The sequence below is a fragment of the Camelina sativa genome, chromosome 15 (genome assembly GCF_030686135.1).
Source record: "Camelina sativa cultivar CO46 ecotype springtype chromosome 15, ASM3068613v1".
Classification (NCBI taxonomy): Eukaryota; Viridiplantae; Streptophyta; class Magnoliopsida; order Brassicales; family Brassicaceae; genus Camelina; species Camelina sativa.
Genome location: NC_141894.1, coordinates 11773597 through 11797654, shown reverse-complemented (window position 1 = coordinate 11797654; position 24058 = coordinate 11773597). Strand labels below are relative to the sequence as shown.

The 24058-nt window shown below is 34.7% G+C and overlaps 4 protein-coding genes, 1 non-coding gene and 1 pseudogene across 10 annotated transcripts; 4 read left to right on the top strand and 2 right to left on the bottom strand.

Annotated features, from left to right (window-relative positions):
• The first annotated feature begins 70 nt into the window (after positions 1-70).
• On the top strand, positions 71-142 carry TRNAP-AGG (transfer RNA proline (anticodon AGG)). Its single transcript has one exon. It is a non-coding gene; the product is annotated as a tRNA-Pro (tRNA).
• Positions 143-250: 108 nt separating this feature from the next.
• On the bottom strand, positions 251-2019 carry LOC104748395 (pentatricopeptide repeat-containing protein At3g21470-like). Its single transcript, XM_010470044.3, has one exon. The coding sequence runs from the start codon at positions 1843-1845 to the stop codon at positions 277-279; it is 1569 nt and encodes a 522-aa protein (XP_010468346.1). The 5' UTR covers positions 1846-2019; the 3' UTR covers positions 251-276.
• Positions 1909-4871, bottom strand: LOC104746573 (uncharacterized; annotated as a pseudogene). Its single transcript, XR_015582815.1, has 11 exons — positions 4607-4871; positions 4342-4443; positions 4098-4271; positions 3905-3995; positions 3684-3754; positions 3505-3611; positions 3242-3354; positions 2700-2788; positions 2508-2567; positions 2316-2420; positions 1909-2207 (listed from the first exon to the last, which is right to left on the bottom strand). The product of XR_015582815.1 is annotated as an uncharacterized LOC104746573 (transcript).
• Positions 4872-10405: 5534 nt separating this feature from the next.
• On the top strand, positions 10406-10989 carry LOC104746572 (monothiol glutaredoxin-S10). The gene has a single exon (XM_010468085.3). It carries the CDS (start codon positions 10511-10513, stop codon positions 10817-10819), a length of 309 nt encoding a protein of 102 aa, XP_010466387.2. The 5' UTR covers positions 10406-10510; the 3' UTR covers positions 10820-10989.
• Positions 10990-11666: 677 nt separating this feature from the next.
• Positions 11667-14497, top strand: LOC104746570 (protein CYTOSOLIC ABA RECEPTOR KINASE 1). Of its 2 annotated transcripts, none has more exons than XM_010468083.3 (8): positions 11667-11990; positions 12442-12601; positions 12931-13157; positions 13257-13389; positions 13488-13544; positions 13636-13798; positions 13910-14021; positions 14145-14497. In XM_010468083.3, exons 2-8 carry the CDS (start codon positions 12460-12462, stop codon positions 14349-14351), a joined length of 1041 nt encoding a protein of 346 aa, XP_010466385.1. In that variant the 5' UTR covers positions 11667-11990; positions 12442-12459; the 3' UTR covers positions 14352-14497. The 2 variants fall into 2 exon arrangements, with proteins under 2 accessions (XP_010466385.1, XP_010466386.1); XM_010468084.3 differs by having other exon boundaries at positions 11730-11990; positions 12934-13157.
• Positions 14494-23629, top strand: LOC104746569 (protein ALWAYS EARLY 3). Of its 4 annotated transcripts, none has more exons than XM_087489533.1 (21): positions 14506-14833; positions 15447-15571; positions 15954-16052; positions 16251-16313; positions 16400-16477; positions 16852-16904; positions 16989-17032; positions 17456-17715; positions 17922-18279; positions 18854-18931; positions 19085-19299; positions 19403-19459; positions 19634-19888; positions 20036-20214; positions 20304-20586; positions 20960-21181; positions 21678-21836; positions 22208-22351; positions 22446-22658; positions 22812-23081; positions 23200-23629. In XM_087489533.1, exons 2-21 carry the CDS (start codon positions 15467-15469, stop codon positions 23362-23364), a joined length of 3300 nt encoding a protein of 1099 aa, XP_087345659.1. In that variant the 5' UTR covers positions 14506-14833; positions 15447-15466; the 3' UTR covers positions 23365-23629. The 4 variants fall into 4 exon arrangements, with proteins under 4 accessions (XP_087345658.1, XP_087345657.1, XP_087345659.1 ...); XM_087489534.1 differs by having other exon boundaries at positions 20960-21185; positions 21682-21836; XM_087489532.1 differs by having other exon boundaries at positions 14494-14833; positions 16852-17032.
• The last annotated feature ends 429 nt before the right edge of the window (positions 23630-24058 follow it).

The window sequence follows — 24058 nt, the reverse complement described above, 5'->3', positions numbered from 1 at the left end:
AACTACCTAATTTGGAGGGAAATAACATAACACTTATATATATTTATTATTGTAGTCTTTTAACAAAATCGGGCGTTTGGTCTAGTGGTATGATTCTCGCTTAGGGTGCGAGAGGTCCCGAGTTCAATTCTCGGAACGCCCCCTTTTTTTGTTTTTGTAGTTTCCATCAAACAGTTAATAGTATTTGTAACGAGTAGATTTTTTTCTTGTGTAAACATAAAACATGTCCGATTTATAATCATATCAAGTGTTTTTAGCTAACTAAATAGTACAGACTCAGGTCAAAACTAGTGAGCTAAACCCTGGGGATTTCTCAAGACCTCTTTTCTCCATTTCTACTCTCATCATTTCAGATGTTTCCCATCTCTCAGCGTGTGCATATAAGTTCGATATCGACACAAGATGGTTCTCCCTGTCCTCATTTGTGATGGTTCCCATACTCTCGATGACCTTCATTACTTGTTCAGCCATTTCTGTATCCATATGAACTTTGCAGGCACCTAGTAAAGCTCCCAACACTGTATCGTTCGGTTTCATTGGCATTTCTCTTATCAATCCGTAAGCCTCTTTCAGTTTCCCCGAACGTCCTAAGAGATGAATCAAACATCCGAAATGTTTCACGTTTGGTTTCACATATTTTTCCGTCATCTCCAAGAATATTTTTAGACCTTCTATTAATAACCCTCCATGTGCACAAGCAGTGAGAACCGCCATAAAAGTGATCTCGTCAGGCTTTGTGTCTAAACTCTCCATAGTTCTGAACATCTCTAAAGCTTCTTTGCCTTTCCCATGAATGGCGAGACATGAGATCATAGAGTTCCAGCAGGCTACACTTCTCTGACTTAACGACTCAAACACTGATGTCGCATTCTCTAGATCACCACATTTAGCATACATATCGATCAACGCATTTGAAACAAACTGATCAAGTTCGATTCCTTTATAGTTAATCAGAGAGTGAACTTCTCTACCAACATCAAGACGACCAGATTGAGCACAAGCAGATAAAACACTTGAAACCGTTACCTCATCCGGTTCATACCCTTCTCTTTGCATCTTATGGTAAGCATCAATAGCATCATCAGAGTACCCATTCTGTGTATAACCAGTAATCAGAGTGTTCCAAATCACCAAATCCCGAGACAAAACTCGATAAAAAACAGCAGTAGCCTCACACACAGCACCTATCCTAAAATACCCGGAGATCATCAATGACCAAACAAACGAGTTCTTCTCCGGTATATTCTCAAAAAACATCCTTGCATCCTCCATTTCTCGATTACTAACGTAAACTCCAAGCATCACGGACCAAGCCTTCACATTCTTCAGCTCTAGAGGCATTCTCTCAAACAATTCTCTAGCTTTCTCAGTCTCTTTCCTCTTCCCATACCCTTTCATCATCTCGATCCATGTCACCGTATTTCTACAAACCGGTATCTCTTCGAACAACCCACTAGCCGAAACTGCATCACCGTTACTCATATACCCACCAATCATAGCGTTCCAAGTAGCCACGTTTCTCTCAGGCATTTCGTCAAACATCTTACGTGCAGAAATTACACATCCCCATTTCCCATACATGTTGATCATAGAGGTTCCCACCATAACATCTGAACATACACCGAATTTGATGGATTCAGAATGCAACAGCTTACCAAGAACGAGACGTGGAACAACGCAAGCACACGCCTTTAAAATCAAAGGAACCCATCCGGGAAAATATACTCCTTTACTGCGTATTCCTTGGTACAGAACCAGAGCTTGTTTTGGTGATCCTCTAGATATATGATTCTTTATTACATTTGACACATGAAACTCACCTAACCATAGATCCTCCAAATTCATTACCAAACACTCTTCGCTTGTCTTGTAATATTATTATTGATTACTGCGTAAAGACTTGTACACTTTCAAGGAAAAGAGAGTTTGTTTTTTTTTTCCTTCTAATTTTCGTTATTTGAGTGAGGCTACAAAAAGGCAACTCTTGTCAGTTTGGGCCTGAGACCTAATGAACAAGGAAGGGTTGTCGTAAAAATTGCAAGCAACTGTAATAGTTGCGGTCAAATGGATCATCATCCACCCGATCATCAGCTGATAAGAGCTTCATTTTTGTTTAACTCATCTAAATTAACGTTGACTCTCAAACCCGAGGTTACCAAAGCATTGACCATTGCAGGAATGTCAGATTTTAGCGAAGCTACCACAGCCTGTTTTATACAAGTACATAAAGGAGACATGGTTTTAGGTTACAAGCTTTTGGTTTCGCGTATACATAAAAAGTGATATTTGAATGGCCTACTCAGAGAGAATTCTACCTTATTATCTTCTTTATTTTGGTGCTTGATAACGTCCACCGGCCACTCATTTACCAGCTTCTTGAATTCAGCCTCAAGTGACGACTTCTTCTCATCAGGATATGCCTGTGAAGAATATACACAAGGTATTTAAGAAAGGTTTTGATCCTCCAATCAAGTCAATGAAAATATTAACCAGGGTCTGGCTCACACCTGAGAGATAATTTGGATGACAGCAGCAGCTTCTTTGGGTTTATGTTCTAGCAGAAAGCCCTGAGAGAGTGAGAGAGAGAGAGAGAGAGCAAAAGTTTCAAGGACAATCCCAAAATTTGGTTCTAGTAAATATGAACAGGAGTGATTATGCCCATATTCATAACATGAGGGATGCATAAAGAACTTTTTTACCTTTGCACATGAAAAAGCCCCGGAAAGGGTGTGTTGAGTGTAAGTCTCAGACCTCAATTTATCAACATTCCATAACGACTCTGTGTCTCCTGATAAATCAAGAGCACAATGAAACAGTAAGAATACTGACATCCAAATAATGCAGGAAACCTTTTACAAGTCGAATTGTGTTCTGCTCTGATTTAATCATATTGCTCACATCTAAAGTCTTGCCTGTTCTACTGCTAGTTGCATTGTTAACAGTAACGCAGCCTAAATCCCATTTGGAGTCAGGTCATTCATGAGATTAGATAGAAGAAAAGAAATCACACTTCTTGATTCCCTTTTACCAACTTGGCTACCAAAATTTATTTGTTTTGCCAATACCTATAGATATCGCAACAGTTAAGTTAGCCTATCTCAAAACACCAAATGAAGGCATATGATAGGTTAAATCTCGTCCTGATGTTTAAGTAGACATATCTCAAGTACAAATTATGGAATGGTTGTAACAAACTCTATCGACCAACAAATCCTTGAAAGTACAACTACGGTAAATGTACCTCTTTTGGCAGCAAATTCCATCCAGACATCAAATGTGGTCTTCCTGAGCTTGACTCCAGCTTTGATCGAGTACTTAGCTAACAGATCCCAGTTATCTGTATCATGACAGATCCTGCAAACATTCAGTTGAAGTTTCATTGCATGACATTATGATACTAAAGCTCTTTGAGTTGATGAGTCATGGAAATCAGTAACACGTGTAGTATTTCAACTACTTTCAAGGAAATAGGTAGAAATATGAATAACAAATTAATCTACACACCTGAAAACTAAATCCGCTGTCCCAGGTTCTAAAGGCAGATTACTCGTTTTTAGGAGTTTCATTACTTCGTCCATTAGTTTGGCATCCTTGCGCTCTAATGCATATGACTACAAGAAACCAGCGAACATCAGTTTTTTGTGCCAAAGAGACAAACCAACCAACCTATCGACTTGCAATACCAGTAAATGGTGTGCAGATGCAACACCAGGAGTCAAACCGTAAACGTTGTGTTTCCAACGGGTCCTTTTACCTGCGATCATAATCATAATAGCTATATTAGCACTAACATTTTCTCAGAACAACTAGGAAAAGAAAAATCAACAGCAGTTTAGGAGTGAAAAATCTAAAATAAAGTGATGCAAAAAGTAACTCTGCAAAATAAAAGGTTTTGGATTATTACCATTAATTGCCCCCACACTTACAGAAGTTGTAGCTACTTGCCGGCATAGATTGTAATTTAAGTTTTCATGAATACGAAGATTGGACAATCTCTACAATCCCAACATGTAAAAGCATCAATTGAAAAGCTTTAAACTCAAGACGTAACAGTGAGAAAAAGGAACACACAGAAGGGAGAAGAAACAGCCACTCACAAATCTCCGTAGATTCTGCAGAACGTCAAACAAAAAAACTAACGTCATCCTCACTCTGACAGTTCTCAATCAATGACCACAACCAAGAATTTAGAGGCATTGATCTCTTGACATTAACATAATCAAGTATTTTACCACGTAGTTCCTTGAAAGCCTTTGCATACAACTAAACCGATCAGGAAACGATTCTAAGTAGCTTCAAAAGCCGTTACAAAATAAAAGCGTCCAAAAATTTAGCAACCTATAGGATTCTCGACATGTTTTGCTTCAGAGGAAAAGTTTGCTCTTGACATCATCAACCCCGTCATAGTTGATTGAGCGTACAACTGATTGAAAACTTGTATCCAAATTCAAAGAAGATGTAAGAACTCCTTCCTTCTACATTACAGTTTACAAAACCAAGTCTATATAGTGAAATTTGACAAGACTAACAAGCCAGGAAACGTGTAAATCAACACAACTCTAATCTCATAAAGCAAAAGTTCCCATTTTGAAAGCTACAGAGAAGGTACCTGGGGATACAGAGTTGGAAAGTGATCGATGATGGCTCGGCCATTGAACAACATGAGACGAATTGGATACAAATCTCAAATCAGCCTCGAGGAGAGCAAGTGGTTTCAAAACCCTAGCGATCTTACGAGAGTGCGATAGATATTGCATGATGACTTGGGGATCGATCAGTAGTAGTGGCACAAGACACAGTCTCTCTTGACGCAACAGAGAACTCAGTATTTTAGGGTTTTACGGATTTTGGCCACAATTAATTGATATTTTGGTAAAACACCCCATACTAATTGACCCCGTTATTTCTAGCGTAGATACACGCTCTAGTCCTCTATCGTTAGAGGGGTGGCAAAAGGAGTATACGACATATCCAAGAGAACAAGACTCAAATAATTACAACTATTGGGATCTAGCTTAATCATGTTGAGGTTTTCGAAATACACTATCATGCATGTATGTGGTGTTTAATAGTATACATTTGAAAAATATCCTCTATGTTTTTATCCTTCTAATTAAGAACTAGTTTCTTCTAATTTTACTATTAGATAAACCTCTTAAAAAAATCGTATATTTTCTTTCTTTTGTGAATGTTTAAATTCTCAAAGATCATGAGAATAGTAATTAGTATACTGGTAGATGAAAATTGAAAAACCAGTTCAAAAACGATAAAAAATAATAATGATAATTAAAGGTTAACGGGTAATAAACCTATAACATGAATAATCAATCACTAGTATATACTGTATGTTTACTAAATCACAAAATTGATAAAAATTATCAGATCCAAAAACGTTTATATCAATCTATATTAGTTAAAAATTATCAGATCCAAAAACGTTTATATCAATCTATATTAGTTTTTATAAGTTCTTGTTGCTCAATTTTATCGCATATATATTACAATATCGACACGAAATAATTGGTTTGGTTATGGGGACGTCAAATCGGTAATGAGATTGTAACAAGTGGTGATCTATCTTAGCTATGTATATCTTTGGAAGAATCGATCGCTTTATCCAACCAGGCCCATTCATGAATGGTCACGTTATTATCTCATTTTGTCATCATATTCCCTTTATTATGATCCTATTCCAACACACAGAATCGAGGAATATATACCTTTTCTTATTTTATTTTTTAAGCTAAAAAATAAAATAAAGCTCGATCAACACATGCATATTAATAATGCATCATTGTTCAATTTGTGCGGAACAATTTGGCGCTATTCAGGACAATGATATGGATTTGTGTAAGAACGTTAAAGACTTTAGACAACGTTAACAACATTGTTTCCTATGTTATGATCGAAAAAACAAAATATAGGAATTACTGACGACGGCTTTGTCTAGAGACTTGTAGATGATGATCTAGTATCTTATTCTTCTAGTGTTGGAGAAACAATATTTTTTCAGGAGGTTTTAAATTTAAAATATTGGTCCCAAACAAGTGAATTTCAAATTGCAAAATGTCAACTCCGAAATTATAATTTTTCAAAAAAAAAAAAAATGAATTTTCGAGTAGATGAACATAATATATGAAGAATCTTATGGTTTTCTCCTAACTTTGCATAACACGACGACATTTGGCAGCGTATATTTTTGACATCTGTCTTCACTTCTTAATTATTAAATTCTTTTAATTTATTTTTCTCAAAATTACATACATTATTCATATTAACTAAATTTAAATAATATTTCTGTACTAAAAAATATATTGAAATTTATATATGCAATGTCCTTTAAGTAATTATATATAGATATCACTTATCAATATTTTATATAATTACCATAACATTATAATTTCGCATAGGTATCATTTATCAATATTTTATATAGTTATCATAACATTATAATTTTGAAAATAAAATAATTAAAAGAATTTCATAATTAAGAAGTGAAGACAGGTGTCGAAAATATACGCTGTCAAATGTCATCGTATTAAATATTATAATTTTGGAAATAAGAAAGACTTAAATGTTAATATTAAAATTTTGAAAAAATAAATTTCCAACAATCAAAGATTTAAATATTAATATCATAATTTTGGAAAAATATAATGTGATGGTTATTAAATTCTTTACAAATTTTAAGCTACAAAAATATAATAATATTATAATAATTATTTGTTGACAAAAAATCATAATATTTGTTTCACAGTTTTTGTGCGAAAAGATCAAATCAATTTATTATAAAATAATTTCAAAATATAAAACAATATGATAATTTATTTTCCTTTAATAGTAATCATTAAACGCAATTTATTGCATATTAGTTCTTTAAAATGTAACTCCCATGATGTTTGAAAAAAAATTAAAAAAAAAAATCTTTCATCATATGAATACACTTTAATGTATTACCTGCAATACAATTTGTGTTTTACAAAAAAAAAAAAAAGCAATAACAAAATCTATGGTATATATATTCTTTGAAATGTAACCATAACTCCTATGATCGTTGACCAAAAATAACTGAAAACCCTTTCATACTACTACAAATTTATCTACAAATTGATGAAGACTTTGGAGCATATATAGAAGTGGACATGTGAAATGTGATTATTCTTTAGAAAGATTTAGATGAAGAAGGTCTTAGGCACATAACACATTCTTACTTGTAAAATGTTGGTAAATGTTATTTCAAATGCCTATTTTGTATATTAATATTGTAATTTGTTTTCCTTTTGATCCGATAAATTTTTAATATAAAAATTTTAGTTTTAGATCATAATTCACAAACCCTAATAGATTTTATATGTTAGTCACAGTATTTATGGTATTTATTGTCCATGCTATATTTTATACAAGTGTTTGTATGTATTACCCATTAAAATGAGTTTAAACAAATATTAACTGTTTCGAATACTATTACTTTAAATTTGTTCCTTAACGTTACAATTGTATTTGTTAACTTTCTTTTCGATAACCATTTTCATGGTCCTTTATTTTATTTATAGGTTATGACTTCTGATGAGAAAGGTTTTGCGATGGTTTAGGATTTAGGGTCGAGGAAGATTTGGATTTTAAGTGATATATATCTCATGATATGGGTTTCCAAAGCCATGTGATTCTTCCAAATTCAGTTTTTATTTTCTTACACAATTTAGTCTTAATTATTTTCTTAAAATATTATTAACATCTAATTTCTTTTCGCAAAATTATTGTTTGGGTTATACTATGTATGCACTTATTTTCTCTTCTCATATTTTCCATTATTTTTCCTAGCCATGATCGATTGTTGATGATATTTCTTACCCGCAAGCAGAGCAAAGCAATGGGATTTCAGCATGTGTGCAAGTCGAAATATCCAAAGATCACTTTAAGCTAATCCCACTTGCATTTTAGAGAGAGAGAGACAATGTCTTGGAGAAGTAGGAAGATTTTAGTTTAGAAATAAAAACATAGAAGAAAAAAAAAGATTATCTGGTGAACAATTATTTTATGTTCTCTTAGGTTATGCAGTTAACACTAAAAAAAAGTAATTCGATAATACGATGGTATGTTTTTACTCTTTTTCGTTGGTCATTTTGAGTATAATACAACATATATATATATATATATATATATTATTTTTAAATAGAAAGTAATACAAAAAAATAATTTTTATTTGATATAATAATATATCGATATATATTAATAATATTTTTTTACTCAATTCTAAAATAAAATTCAGTTTACATTTAGTATGTCTGATAGATATAAAGTACGTGGTAAAAATATAGAAATATCTAACAGAGAACTTTCTTTTCCAAATGCAATTAATCAAGAAACACAAAGAATTCTGCTACTAGAACACAAATGCATTTGAAGTCATTTGTATAATTCATTAAGATTCAAATATTTTATTGCTAAAACATTCAAATTATAATAATAAAACTTTTAAGCATGTGTGAAGCATGTTGGTAATATATAAATATCACAATTATTTATGTTACCTTTAATTATCTAATTAATGAAATTAATTACATAGAGAATGAAAGAAGAGCATGAGTTTCGGCACATGAAGAGATTATTCGAGAAATTCAAGCTACTGTCTTGTCCTTCTTGGAGGTATCTAGTTTTAAAAGATATTGATGTTTTATAGATTATGTTAAAAGCGGACAAACTAACATATAATGTCCATGCTCAGCCGCATTTTATTTTATATGTAATCAGTGTTGTTTTTCTCAACGTAAAAAATGTTTGTACGTCTTGATTGTGCATCAAAACATGAAGAGCTCTATATATTATGGGATATTGACTATATATTTTAAAATAACCTTTCATATTAACAAAATATTCAGTTTAATGCTTAACTAATCAATAGTCATCCATTTTGAATGACTGAGAATACTTATTTTTTTTTTTTTAATAACAATCTAAAGTAATTTATCGAAACACAAAATATAAAATTTTAATTGTTTTATAAAATTTAAAATATGTTAAATTATTATAAAGTTATCTCGCGCTATGCGCGAGTGTACTAGTATATCTATACATTTAGCTAGATATGCGCCATGCTCATATATATGACGATATATCCTTCAGGAGGTCCCAAAGATCGTCCACTAGTTTCTAGCGTGATTTATCTGACTGATCTTATTAGAATATTACTAATCATCCACGGTTTCGGTTACATCGGATTTCTGATTACATCAGCTTTAGTTTCGATTCAAAGTTAGGATGATAAAAGAGAGAGATATATAGTCTTTTGAGCCAATGAATCACCAACATACAGAATGTTTCCAAATTAATTCGTATCAAATTTTAGATTACAAGTTTCGAGAATCAAACTGAGAACCGTGTAGTACTTCATATTCTAAAAATAAATATAGTAGTAGTACAGAGTGTAAAAACGAATGAAGTACAAAAAAGTAAAAACTGATCATTTTGTTTTCTGTATGATAAAATAAATTGTTTATTGCGATGGAGATCTTGGTACTAAGGCCAATTTTTAGCCAATTAATCATCAATGGTAGTTGTGGTTATATTGGTTTTGGTTATTACATCAAACGTATATATATTGGATCAAAATATGAAATGATGATCGTCAATTCAAATTTTACCATTTAACGTGGATGAGAATGACACACTAAACCAATAGTAGCTTGAGGAATTTTGCAGATGACGTGGTTATTGGTTAATTATGCCTCAAGTACAACAATGTTCACGTCGCCACTTGCATCATTGCCGTACGGTTCCTTATGTTTGTAATATTTGGCTCCTTTGATATCTCAAGAGTCACAAACGAATTCTGTGTCCCATCATCTTATTAAGAATATGAACTGTTTTGTTATAGTAAACCCAACATGCAATTATACAAAAACCAGAAGGATGGACGTATCTGAGAGAGTGCATAGAGTGTGAACGCAAACGAACTCTTTCATAGTTACTTTTTAAAAAGTAGTAACCCATTTGTTAATCTACTTTGAATTTGGGTTTCTATATAGTTCAGCATTTGTCATAAATGGCTACGTAAACTCCCCCTGCGGCAAGAAAGTGATGATATCGATATATAAGAATCAATCCAAAGTTGACATTCCCTGTACACGTAAATACTGATCCCCAAAAATATTGGAATTTTTTCTCTTCATACATCATCATGATCACAAGTTACAATATGCATATCTCAAAATCTCTATTCTATTCACTCTCTTACTCACACAATTTGTCAACTCTCGAGCATCATATCATCTGCTTCTCTTATCCACAATCTAACTTCCCACAAATTAAGATTCACCCCCTTTATCGTTGCCCCCATCATTAATTCAAGATACAGCCTCTATTCATAAAGATTACATGCGAGCTAGTATGTGTATAAATAGAGTTCCAAAACTCACCTCTCCAACACAAACTCATCAACACAAAAACTCCAATAGCTTCTAAGAAAAGACATTTATAGACACTAATAGAGTAATTAATACTATCTATACAAATGGATGTGGTAGCAAGATTAGCGTCGCAAAGAGCAGTGGTGATATTCAGCAAGAGTACGTGTTGCATGTCTCATGCAATTAAACGGCTGTTTTACGAGCAAGGCGTGAGCCCGGCGATTGTAGAGATCGATCAAGACATGTACGGAAAAGACATCGAGTGGGCTTTGGCCCGTTTAGGCTGCAGCCCTACGGTTCCTGCGGTTTTTGTCGGAGGGAAGTTCGTAGGAACGGCCAATACTGTCATGACTCTTCATCTCAATGGGTCATTGAAAATGTTGCTCAAGGATGCTGGTGCTTTGTGGCTTTAACACTTAGTTGATGTTCTCTTGAGTGTTTTATATTACATATCATCTTTACTTTGACCTTCGAAAGTCTCTTCACTTTATGTACGTTTAATTAAAGCATATGTGAAGAACTACTTTGTATGTCTATGTGGAGGTTGATTTAATGATTAACTATAACCCATTTTGGACAAAAATCGTTGTCTTATTTCCCACTCGTTACAAGTTAATTTCTTTGGTAAAAATTTCTCTATTTAGAAGGCTTTAACTAAGTAGGAATTATCTTACATATATTTAATTAAGGAGATAGAAGAGCTAAAATTAAGATAAGTTTTTTTTTTTTTAATTATGTTCATAGAGCTAGGTTTTAAAATCAAATCAAAATGGAAAAAATTTCGTCTTATTAGTCAGCATGTTAAAAAAACAGACTAATTTGTTTGAACTGGTTGGACTGCATGCATGTCAAACTATTAAATTTTACTATTTGGAGGAATATCATTAATTTTTTCAAAGATAGCAAAGTATATAGGTGAAACCCCTGTTAAAAACGCGACCGCCGCTTAGGCGCCGGTTAATCGGTCGGAAGCAGAGCTCCGCTGCAAGTTTACCCAAATCGGAGTGAAAATCCGAAAATAAAAAAGTTCATAAATTTTGTTTTTTTGGTCAAGAAAAGTATGCTATAACCGTGAAACTATTGGTGAAGATGGTTGGGTATCAACCGGCCCAAACATAATACGTTTACTTTTATATTTGTTTAGGTACCATCTGGCCCATAAGATAATCTGTTTACTTTTAGCGGCATCTAGGTATCATCAAGCCCATAAGACAATATGTTTAGATTTTACTTGGATTGGAACGCTTCAAACACAACGATACCGCTGCCACGTGTTATGGCATCTTATCTTTAAGTAAAGATTACCTCCAATCATTAGTATGGAAATCATGATTAGATAAGATTTGCAATAGTATAGCTGGTCAAATAATTTCAAAACTATTTTTTCAAAGTCGTAATATATTTAGTAATTGGATTTATTACCTTTAAAACTTTTTTTATTCCAAATAAGTATATATGTATGTATGTATACATTGAACAATGAGCTATCACTGAATCTCTGTTATATATAGTCATCTCCTTCTCCCAAATGATATATCACAGTTGAATCATATTGGCTTTGGTTTCTGAACATATTTGAAAAAGGTATGTGATTTTTTTTTATCCATGAGTAGATGATAATTTTTTTTGTGATTTTCAGTTTGCACTAGTGTCACTGTTGTTTCACCATATATTTCCAAGTACTTGCCTGCTGCTCCTGCCGCCCGCTTGACGGGCGGAGCACTCGTTATCCTTACCGTTATGTTCTCTCTGCTAATGCCCCTCCCATTTAAGTGATCGTTTGTAATTTTTTTTTTTATAAACCATGGATTTGTTATTTAACGGAAAAATCTATATAAAATAATATAATCATTTAGAGATTATGCTTCTTTCTGGAATTTTTTTGGATTTAGTTTCGACTTTCGATATATTTAATCGATTAATTAATTGTCACCTATTTGATGTGTAATTTGGGCTGTTGAATGTTAGTGAAACCAAAAAAATTGAAATGATCAATTATATGTTTATAATGTTGGTTTTTTTTCCTTTCTTGTAGAGACGGTGACAGATTTTGATGATGTTGAAGCTTAACACAACGATGATTGCGGCTGCATTTGAGATCATAGCGATTATATGCGCACTTTTCTGGATTTACAGAGTACTCTGTTATGACAACAAAATTTCCCGTAAGGATTCAACCATTACGAGAGAAGTTGGTAAGTCTGTCTAATCACTTTTTTTATATATATACATTTGATGTTTTGGTATGTAGTATTTGTAACTACAAATTTTAGCTGGAACTCTTAATTTTTCAAGTGTAATTATAAAAGATGAAAGCTTTTAAAGTCTTTAAAATGTATCTCTTCTATATATATAAAACAAAAAAAATAAAGAATAGGTCATTAAGTTTTTTTTTTTATATTGGATTTGTTCTTTAGTTTAACGTATTAGTTGATTTAGATTGTTACATATTGATGTAATTACACCTTTTTGTATGCTCATATAAGAAATTATATCTATTGATGGTCATGTAATTCACATGTAGAAGTGATGCCTGAATGCGTGATTGAGTTCCCGTTGGAGGAAATGATGCCTGAAGGCCTGATTAAGTTCACGTCGGAGGAAGTGAGGCAAGCAACGAACGATTATGACGAGGATAATCTTATCGGGTTTGGATGTTATGGACTTGTTTATAGTGGGCTAATCGGAGACATGCCTGTTGTGATCAAAACGGGGATTGGTTATTATCGCCATCCTACATTCTTGGCTGAGGTACACACATAAACAAAATTTTGTTGAGTTCACTGAAAATATTTTTTTTGTGTGGCATATCTAGATGACTAGATTATACTTTGTGTGTTTGGATCTCAGGTTTCTTACATGTCGTCTAAAACACAACATAATAATGTGGTTAATCTTGTCGGCTATTGTTACAATGACGGTGAGTACGAAGTGCTCGTGTATGAGTATTTGATCAACGGTAACGTGCAAGATTATCTAAGAGGTATGAATACATGCATAATAGTGAACTCTTAAAATTTAGTCCATATATATATATACATGATTTTTATGTGATCATCTCTCTATTTGGTCATTGAGTAGAACATGCTGATTTAACGTTCAAGCAAAGGGTATCCATAGCTCTTGGAGCAGCCAGAGGTAATAAATCAAGATGGATGATCCAAATTGTTTTTTTTTTTTTTTTTTTTTTTGTAAAAAAGTTCAAGTCTCTCCTTCTTTGAATGTATAGGGTTGCAACACTTGCACAACTTGAACCCTCCATTACAACACAAAAGGTTTACAACGAACAAAGTTTTGCTTGATGCTAACCTCAATGCCAAGGTTTCAGATGCGGGAATGTCGGGATTTGTTCAAGAATTACCTGTTGTTCCTTTGTTCTTCGATAATGACAAGTACGTACAGATTCACTTGCGATAAAATAAGTTACATCATTCATCTTAAGAGTCCTAAACATATATATATGTTCTAATGAATATATGATTTTTTTTTATCTTTTTCTATAGAGGTGGTTCAGAGGAAACTGTTGACGTCTACAGCTTCGGGATGTTCCTTCTAGAGCTTTTCACCGGTGAAGAACCAGAAGAGTTCAAATCAAACCTTGACCTTGTTATATGGGTACGTAATGAAAAAAAAAACAAAAAACAATCTCTCGCTTTCTCCAATTTGGAAATATACACTATTCTAATATGTAGTTAAAACTCGTTTGTTTGGAAAATTGTATTTTGTGGAAATGTGTAGATAGTTGAGCGGGTATATTCAGACACAATGAACGATGAGAGGATGACTGGAACGTTCAAGAAACATTCGTTGATGAGTTTGATGCTGATAATGGTAAAATGTATGAAATATCCACCGGCGATTCGGGTAAATATGGACGGGGTTGTGAGGGAGCTCGAGGAGATTGTCCAGATTGAAGAAGGTCCGCTCCATACCATTGCCCCCTAAATAAGAGAGAAAAAAAAAAGTATTGCTGTAACCGTAATGAATATCTAAAATAAACCGGATGATTCCAAATTTATTTGGTAAACCGAACCGGGTTGAATTTTTGCAAGTTTTATTTGAAATAATAAATAAAATTTGTTTCTTCGCAATAATTATTAAGCAAAAAATGTGTTATCTCCCTGCAAATCGAAAGAAATAAAAAAGTAGCAACGAAATTTACATTTTTTATGAGATTCTCTAATTTTTATTTTTTTTTTATTTTAAAGTTTTTTTTCGCGGTTATATATCCCCAAAAAAAAAATTGTGTCAATCTCTTGTTTTGCTGCTTCTTCATCTTCTTCTTCTCTCCGTTAATCTCATCGATCTCTTCAAAAACCCGAAGCTCTGATCTGTTCATATTCCGATTTCTCCTCTGTAATTTTATCTCCCAAGTCCCTACCGGCGGCGATGGTTTCTGAGTGATTTTGGATTCTTCTTCTATTTAGGTAAAGCTCTTGCAAATCTTCTCTTTGCGATAATTAGGCACTTTGGTTAACCCTGATTCTGATTCGTTCTCGTCGAATTTTTCAAATAATTTGTGCTTTTAATCGGTTTTTTTTTCGTTTCTAATTCGGTAGGGTAAATTTGTGGATTAGGTGCGAAGGTATTATGAGTTTATTTTGGTTCTCTTTTGTTTTTGGGGAATCTGCTTCACTGATTTTTGAAGTTTCGATTCGAATTCGATTTTGGTGTGAGGTTGTGTGATTTGAATTTTGAAGCTCAAATCGATGGGTGTGTCAAGGTCGTCTGATTTGAATTCGTTCAAATTTCAGTATAAAGTTAACTACTTGGAGTTGTTGAAGGGGATTAATTTCAAATTCGTACAATTTTTTGATTTTTTTTTTTTTTTGTAAACCTTCTCTCTCTGGGTTTCATACTATATTGAGCGGAAGTAGTGTTGACACTGATGATGAGCTTTTGCTTTTGCATGCTGGATTTTTAGTTTCATGAATGCCCCTGTAGTCGTTTTCTTTGGAATGAGTCTATGATGTATTGTGCATATTGGGTTTTGTATCTTGTTGAAATCTTAACTTGGTTTCAATTTGGGGAATGTTTCAGGTAACAGAAGAGCTTAGCTAATGGCGCCTTCAAGGTCTAAGAAATCTAAGTACAAGAAAACTCCTCGTGGTAAAGCTGTTTCTCCTCAAAAAGAGGAAGAAAATATGAGTAAAACCAAACAACGGGTAAGCTCTTTACTTGATATTTTAACTGGATGTCAACTTTAGGTAGGATTATATAGATCAGTCTGAGATTTTATTGTAGTTTTTTTTGCATAGTTAGGCTGCAGAAGGATACCAATCTTTAGTATATACCTAAGATATCTGCTAGACTTTTTAGTGTTTACCCGGTACTTGTTTCTTGATTGATTCAAGTAGTTTATTACCTTCTTTTGACAAAAATGGTTGGTTTTCTCATATCGTTTTTACTTTAAGTTCCGATTACGTTCATATTTCAAGAAGAGACACTGTTTTACCCTTGTCTCCAACGTGCAAGCAAACTTTTGTCGCTACAACAAATTGTATCAGCTGGTATCCAAGCATATCTTATAGTGTTCCTTACATGCAGAAGAGGAAGTTGTCGGATATGTTAGGTCCTCAGTGGAGCAAGGAAGAGTTGGAGCGCTTTTATGAAGGATACCGCAAATTTGGAAAAGAATGGAAAAAGGTTAGTGGAGTTAGCAAAATAAGCATTATATGGAATATGATTTGTAGTACAACATTCTATTATGCAAAAAAAAAAGGGTAATAAATTGCTGCCACAGTTTCCGATAAATGTCACAGGAATGGTATTGTCATTTTTATAATCAATTTGGTTTGCAGAAACCAGCAATAAATATGGTGTTTTCTCCTCTATGGTTTGTAGGTGGCTGCGTTTGTACATAGCCGTTCTGCAGAAATGGTAGAGGCTCTATACACTATGAATAAGGTTAGCATGATCTCCTCCTTCCTCGATCTGTCTTTTGATCTTGGTCTGAACATTTTTCAACTTATATTTTGCCATCTGTACTTTAGGCTTACTTGTCTCTTCCCGAAGGCACTGCTTCTGTGGTTGGCCTTAATGCGATGATGACTGATCACTACTCTGTTTTGGTAAGTGCTTTAAACCGTTCGAATCGTTATTTGATTTCTATATATGGTTATAACATACACGCACTTGGTCCAGTTCAGGATACTTATTTCTATTTGAGACTCAACAATTGTACATGTCTTACACCTGTTCCTATGGAACATCTGACAACTTGTTGAAGTTTGTCACACCTAGGGGTTTAGCACTCTTCTTTGTTCAAGTTTTGTCGCTTGAAAATATAGCTTAGCCCAGGAAAGACAATATTTTTTTTTGGTTGGGTGTTTTTTGGTTAACCATTATGCATATCTTAGAAAGATGATGTCCAGCTAACTTAGTGTGGTAGTATGGGCTGCATTTGATTTTATGTTATTATGTAACGAGTCTATCTCTTCTCTAGCATGGAGGAAGTGACAGTGAGCAGGAAAACAATGAAGGTATTGAAACTCCGAGGTCAGCCTCTAAGCGCTCTAGAGTAAAATCCTCAGATCATCCCTCTGTAGGATTAGAGGGTCTGTCTGACCGCTTGCAATTCAGGTCTTCTTCAGGCTTCTTGCCATCGCTGAAAAAGAGACGTACTGGTATTGTTCTCTGCTCCTCTTTGCCTCAAAATTTGTTCTCCCATTTCACAAGCATGAGTTGTCCATGCACACATACAATTCTTTATATGCATGAGTCTTTGCTTGGTGCAAATGTTTTTTCCTCAAGAATCGCAGCCTTTCTGGTGTCATACCATGTTTTTGAATGCCTTGCAGAATTAGCTTAGATAGAACTGCTCTTTCCCTTATTTTACTAGCGTCAATAATGTTCAATAGAAATTTGTAAAAAGAAGTTTTTTGAGAAGATGCAACTCAAGTTAGTACCCTCCCTTAATGTATGAAGTGGGATAAAAACGATTTACCTCCCCGAAATTTTATGGGCTCAATGCTCATTAACTATCTATCTAATGAAAAAGATCTAATGGTTGCTAACTATTTTGTAAATCGTAATTTTCATGTACCAAGAGAATGTGCCTCGTGCTGTTGGAAAAAGGACTCCTAGAATTCCTATCCCATATACCATTGAGAAGGATACTAGGGAAAGATATTTATCACCTGTTAAGAGGGGTCTAAGTCAGAAGGGGGATGATACTGATGACGATATGGAACATGAGATTGCTGTAGCATTAGCTGAGGCTTCGCGACGAGGTGGCTCTACAAATAACTCCCACACACCGAATAAAAAAGCAAAGATGTACCTCTCTGATAAAAAGGGTGAAAGAATGGTAATCTCCTTTACTGTTACTTATGATTTATGTGGTTCTTAAAATTTTTTCTGCTTGAATACACTATAGGAAGAAGTTTTAAGGAAATTATATATTGGTTTCCCTACATGATAGCCTATTGAAAATCAATTAAATAGAAGGACCTAAAGCTTTTTGGAGTAGGAACTGTTTTATAGAAATCTGGACTGATAGATTATGATATTCAGCGTGCCGATATTGACTTGGCGATTGCCAAGCTTCGTGCCGGTGATATGGAAGATGTTCGCTGTGAACCAAGCTTAGGAAGCACTGAAGCTGATAATGCGGATTATTCTGGAGGTAGAAATGACTTGACGCATGGAGAAGGTACTAGCGCCATGGAAGTGCAGCAAAAAGGAAGAAAATACTATAGGAGGAGATTAGGCATTAAAAAAGAAGATGCAAAAGAAGCCTGCAGTGGTACAGATGAAGCACCAAGCTTAGGCGCCCTCGATGAGAAATTTGAACCAGAAAGGGATGAGAAGTCTTTGAAACTCACATATAAATTTTCAAGGAGAAAAAGTAAAAAGAGTCTCTTCACTGCAGGTGTGTTCTAGTCTCTCAATTCTCTGTCTGAATTTACCTATCTGCCATGCACATCAAAGTAGGAAAAAAGGTATTAATAGAAAATTCAGTTACCCTTTATTCAAAGCACCCCCAGGGATGCAGGTGAAGACATGTCTATACTTAGGAAAACCATAAATTACAGTCCAGTTATCCACTTAAAATATTAAGGCTTACTACTGTATTTGGTGGTCACTCTATCTGCTGTTTTCAACTTTAAATTTTCTGTTCAGTGATAATTTTTTTTTGGTTTTTATAAACTTCGGGAGCAACTACTGTCTGTTTCTGGTAATCTAAGATTCGCTACTGAGCTTAGAATTAAAATTTGACCACATCCATAATGGGGTTTATGATGTCATTCTTCCTGAATATTCTTCTTTTCTATGACAAACTACAGAAGCTCCTTTGTGTTTGTTTGGAATTCAACTCACGTTACATTTATTTGAATTAATTTTATAGCAATTCTTTGCATGTATGCATTGTAATGTTGCCATGTTTCAATTTTTACTGTTTATACCGACACTTCAGCTTCTTTTTCTTACAATGCTTCCTGCAGATGAAGACACAGCATGTGATGCTCTCCAGACGCTGGCAGATCTGTCGCTGATGATGCCTGAAAGTACCACGGATACTGGTGGGATAAATATGTTTGACCTATAATTATTGTACATTTAAACGAGTGTCTTAAGCTTCTTAATGTTATTGACCATATACATATAATTACACGGATACATGAAAATTCATGTTTGTTATCTACTTTCTCACTCTGATTTTGGTGTAATTGCAGAGTCATCTGTTCAAGTTGAGGAAAATCGAGCTGGAAAAGCTTTTGTGTCAGATTTAAAAGGGACTGATCCAGCATCAATGTCTAAAAGTAGTTCTCTTAGAAACTCCAAACAGAGAAGATTAGGCAGCAATGATCTTTGTAATACTGAAACTGAGAGAAAGAGTCCTAGTAGCTCTTTAATTCGAAAGAGACGGCAGATAACATCACCAACTAAGGTAAGAGAAGATTTATATTATATATATTTAACAAAGACAGAGTTGCTTTTACTGTTCTGCTGTCAGAATTCATGATCACATTGAAGTGGTTCTCTTCCTGCAGGTTACCAAAGATGAGCTTGCTGCAAGCTCACAAGTCATAGAGCCTTGCAATAACAAGGTACGTATCATCTGTACAACTCAACTCTTCTGATTACACAATATTTCATACAGCATCTGAGTGCTCTTTGGAATGTATTATATATCTTTGAAATTATTTAAATATTTCTGTCTTTTCATCGTGGAACTTTGTAGCTTTTTATCTTAGGACTGATTGTGCTGTTGTCTGCTGTAGGGAATAAGTGAGGGAAATAAGCCTGTTGGGAGAGGTAAACGGTCTGCAGGTATTCGAAACTCACATGAAAAGAAGCCTGTTAAACCTCAGGATCGTACTCCCTCAAGTAACAACATAGTAGAAGAAGATGAGTTAGCTCCATCAAATGCAGTCATAAAAAAACAAGTTAATTTGCCAACTAAAGTTAGGAGCAGAAGAAAGATAGTACCTGAGAAACCTCCAAGTATGGGTGACTGGAAAAATTCTGAGACTCTAGTAAGTGAACTTTCTGATGCTAAGACTATTTCCAAATGTTAAAGAAACTCCAGTGCTACATCTTTCAATCTTAAGATCATTAATCTCTATGAAATTAGTCTGCGAGTTCTCTGATTAGACTTTATACCATATCCTTATAATCTGCAGGAGAAGTTTTCCCATTGCATATCTAGTTTCCGAGCACGAAGATGGTGTCTTTTTGAGTGGTTCTACAGTGCAATTGACTATCCATGGTTTGCCAGACAAGAGTTTGTTGAGTATTTGGATCATGTAGGGTTGGGCCATGTTCCTAGATTAACTCGCGTTGAATGGGGTGTCATAAGGAGGTTATCACTAACTAAAGTGCTGCTAATTTTCTACTCTTTTTATTTTGTGTGTATATGGATGTTTCGTTAATCATACTTTATTGGTGCAGTTCTCTTGGGAAACCGAGGCGATTTTCTCAACAGTTTTTGAAGGAGGAGAAAGAAAAGCTATACCTATACAGGGACTCTGTAAGAAAACATTATGATGAACTAAACAAGGGCATGAGGGAAGGACTTCCAATGGATCTGGCTCGGCCTCTAAATGTTTCACAGAGAGTCATTTCCGTGCATCCAAAGTCGAGAGAGATTCATGACGGCAGTGTCCTAACTGTTGATCACTCTAGGTACCGGATTCAGTTTGACAACCCTGAATTAGGGGTGGAATTTGTTAAGGTACTCTTCCTTACACTGAACTTTTTTCCTGGCAATGATAGAATCTGGATTTTCTGACACTATATATATAGATGAAAAATTATAGTGACTATGGAAAACGAAGATAAATAAAAGGATAAACTAATCGTAGCATTTTACTGCACATTTGTGAATATGACAAAAGTCTCAAATAATTTTGGTGAATAGAATCGCTACTGAATTTCCTACAACATAAATTGAGCACTTGATACTTGATCAATTATTATGTTGCTTGCTTTAAAGACTACTCCAAAAAGCACTAAGAAACTATCTAGAAAATTCCTGACGTGAGAGTTAGAACAAATTTGAATGTTGATAATCTTTGGATAACATTTAAATCCTTCTTTTGGTGAAGGATACTGAATGCATGCCACTGAATCCTCTAGAAAACATGCCAGCATCACTTGCAAAGCACTATGCTTTCCCAAACTATAACATTCAGAATTCTAGCGAGGAGAAAGTGCAAGAGCAGGTAAAGGAAAGCACGCCGGAAGGATATCTCAAACTTTCGTGTGAGACAGGCCATCTCTTAAACTCCCCAAATTTTAACATTAGTAATTCACTAAAGCAGGAGAAGGTTGGTATTTCTGACCATCATGCTAGGCCTCATTATGCTTTTCTATATTCTACATTCTTTTATGGAAGTTCATTTTTCTGCATACCTGGAGGAACTAGCTTCATTCATTTACATCTAGGAATTGAGGGCTTTCTTTTTGGTTTGCTGGTTGACATCTAGGAATATAGATGGGTTTCCGTCTACTGTATTAATGTTTGGGGTTTCTCTGCCTGAAGTCGTTGACCAATAATTGTACCTAGCATCAGTCTACCCTGGGATTATTACCTAGGGAGCTAGTTCAATAATTAAAGTCTCTAACCAGTCTTATATAAAAAATAACATCAATGTTCTGTTACAGTTCCTTCTGAGACAATAGCTAATGTTATTCCCCTGACTTGCATCCACTTTCTCTTGTAATGGCTTTATTTTTCATTTGACTACAGTCATCGTAGCTACAGCTTAATTAAAACTTGATAGATATATTTTACTAATATACAAGTTTTCCTTAAATTCACAGGTAGATATCTCAAGTTCAAATCCACAAGCTCAAGATGGAGTCGACGAGGCTCTTGATTTACAATCGTTGAATCCTCAGCCTTCAACTATTGGACATATCCAGGCAAGAGAAGCTGATGTCAAAGCTCTCTCTGAACTAACACGTGCGCTTGACAAGAAGGTTCGGCCAGTTGTTAACTCTCTCAGCCTTCTATACATATTTGATATGTTTTTGTTCTAAGTCTTCTCTCTTATATATTGTTTTTTCTATGCCCGGGTTGCATTTTTTTCTTTCCATATTCATGATATTCTTGCTATCATTAAACATCTGGTTTCCTTCACGTTATAAGTAGAGATTCCAAGAGGATGTGATTGAATAGAATTAAAAAATTATAATTGACTAATCATAAATTTTACGACTGTTTGAGGTTTGATAGTTACTCTTTAATTAACTCAGTTTTAATATTGTTTCCATCATGTCTTCCATGTTTGTCTAGCTCTTTCGACATTATGGTTTCCATTTCAACTAATTGTTAATGTACAACACTACAGGAGCTAGTTTTGAGGGAGCTAAAGTGCATGAACAACGAGGTTGTGGAAAGTCAGAAAGATGGACATAGTGCTCTAAAGGATTCTGAATCTTTTAAGAAACAATATGCAGCAGTTCTCTTTCAGCTAAGCGAAATCAATGAGCAGGCATGATTTATTGAAGGAACTTTAAGAGTGTCATCTTGTTTTGTTACTATATACAGCTTCTGATGTTTCGCATTATATGTCTCACTATGCACAGGTTTCATTGGCACTTCTTGGCTTGAGGCAACGGAATACTTACCAAGAGAATGTGCCATATGCATCAATAAGACACATGAGTAAATCAGGGGAACCTGATGACCAGTTGACTTACGTAGACAGTTATGCATCTGAAACCAATGGATTCCATGTGTCTGAGATCGTCGAAAGTTCTAGAATAAAAGCACGGAAAATGGTATACAGAGCTGTACAGGTGTGTGTATAACGAGTTTACCTGTTTCCATGATTGGGATCTCCATATGAAAAAGCTTCTTAGTTGATAATTTACTCATCATTGGTTGTGCCTCGCAAGGTCTAGCCAAACAGTTTCGGCTACTTAATGAATTTGTCTCTATTTCTGCTGCAGGCGTTGGCGTCACTGAGGAAAGACAAAAATAATGTTGTAAATATGGAAGAAGCCATTGATTTTGTAAATAATCAGCTTTCTATAGATCAAACAGAAGGTCCATCAGTCCACCAAAGACAAGGTGCCCAGGATCAGCGTCTTCCCTCTACACCAAATCCACCTAGCTCAACTCCTGCCAATGATTCCCATCAAAACCCACCCGACCAAAATGACCTACAAATCCCATCTGAACTTGTTTCACGCTGTATGGCTACATTGCTTATGATACAGGTGCAAATCTCAAACTCATTCAGTAATTTTCATGCTGTGAGCCATCTGAACATTTACATGATTACATTATTTATGATGCCTGAGAAAGTTAATGCTGTACTTTCTGTGGTTGTTGCAGAAATGTACGGAGAGGCAATTCCCACCAAGTGAAGTTGCCCAGGTTCTAGACTCAGCGGTGGCGAGTTTACAGCCTTGCTGCTCGCAAAACCTTCCGATCTATACAGAGATTCAGAAGTGCATGGGAATCATAAGAAACCAGATTCTTGCCCTCGTACCCTCCTAAAGTAATAAAATCCTCAAACCATAACTTAACCTTTTGTCTCTTCATGATGCTTTGTTTCTCCTGTAAAATCCGTATTTCCTTATAGAAAATTCGTTTAATATACCTCATTTATTTGGAGTGACTCACGCCCGAGTTCATATTTTACACATAACCCACCCATCAATTGTTAGACGGGACTGGATCGCGGTCCATTGTTATCCTCTTGTAAGGTTCTAAATAGTTTCATTCCTTATCGTGTTTGAATAAAATTTTATTCTAGTTTTCATTATGTTTTGCTATCTACACTTCTTCAATGAAACCTTTCCACTGTTGCTGCTGGCTTGAAATGTTTGTAATGAAACTTGAAGTAGTATATATGTATGTAGACCCAAGCAGTAGCCCCGACCCCGAGTATATCAGACTTGTCGATTGGTCCAGCCGGTCCCAATTCGGGTCTAGCTCCGAATCTAATCTGGTCCGGTCCTATTTTGGGGTATCAGATAAAGTCGACTTATCGGCTTTTGTCTTTATTAACACGTTCAACAAAGAGTTAAGAGGTTTAACTGTTGAAGTGACTCGTAATACGTATATATAGAAAGAGACACACAGCAAACTCAAGTGGTGGTGAATAAAAATGGGTGCATGTGCAACAGAAATTTCTGAACAAGTGATTATTGAGAGATTTGGCTTTTCTAACAAAGTGAACAATTTGATT

Excerpts from the sequence above, each read along its gene's own strand:
- LOC104748395 (XM_010470044.3), bottom strand. The coding sequence starts at position 1,845 with ATGAATTTGGAGGATCTATGGTTAGGTGAGTTTCATGTGTCAAATGTA.
- LOC104746572 (XM_010468085.3), top strand. The coding sequence starts at position 10,511 with ATGGATGTGGTAGCAAGATTAGCGTCGCAAAGAGCAGTGGTGATATTC.
- LOC104746570 (XM_010468083.3), top strand. The coding sequence starts at position 12,460 with ATGATGTTGAAGCTTAACACAACGATGATTGCGGCTGCATTTGAGATC. Across the intron at positions 13,545-13,635 it reads AGCTCTTGGAGCAGCCAGAG|GGTTGCAACACTTGCACAAC; the intron begins GTAATAAATCAA and ends TTGAATGTATAG. Across the intron at positions 13,799-13,909 it reads TTGTTCTTCGATAATGACAA|AGGTGGTTCAGAGGAAACTG; the intron begins GTACGTACAGAT and ends CTTTTTCTATAG.
- LOC104746569 (XM_087489532.1), top strand. The coding sequence starts at position 15,467 with ATGGCGCCTTCAAGGTCTAAGAAATCTAAGTACAAGAAAACTCCTCGT. Across the intron at positions 15,572-15,953 it reads TGAGTAAAACCAAACAACGG|AAGAGGAAGTTGTCGGATAT; the intron begins GTAAGCTCTTTA and ends CCTTACATGCAG. Across the intron at positions 23,082-23,199 it reads CTACATTGCTTATGATACAG|AAATGTACGGAGAGGCAATT; the intron begins GTGCAAATCTCA and ends TGGTTGTTGCAG.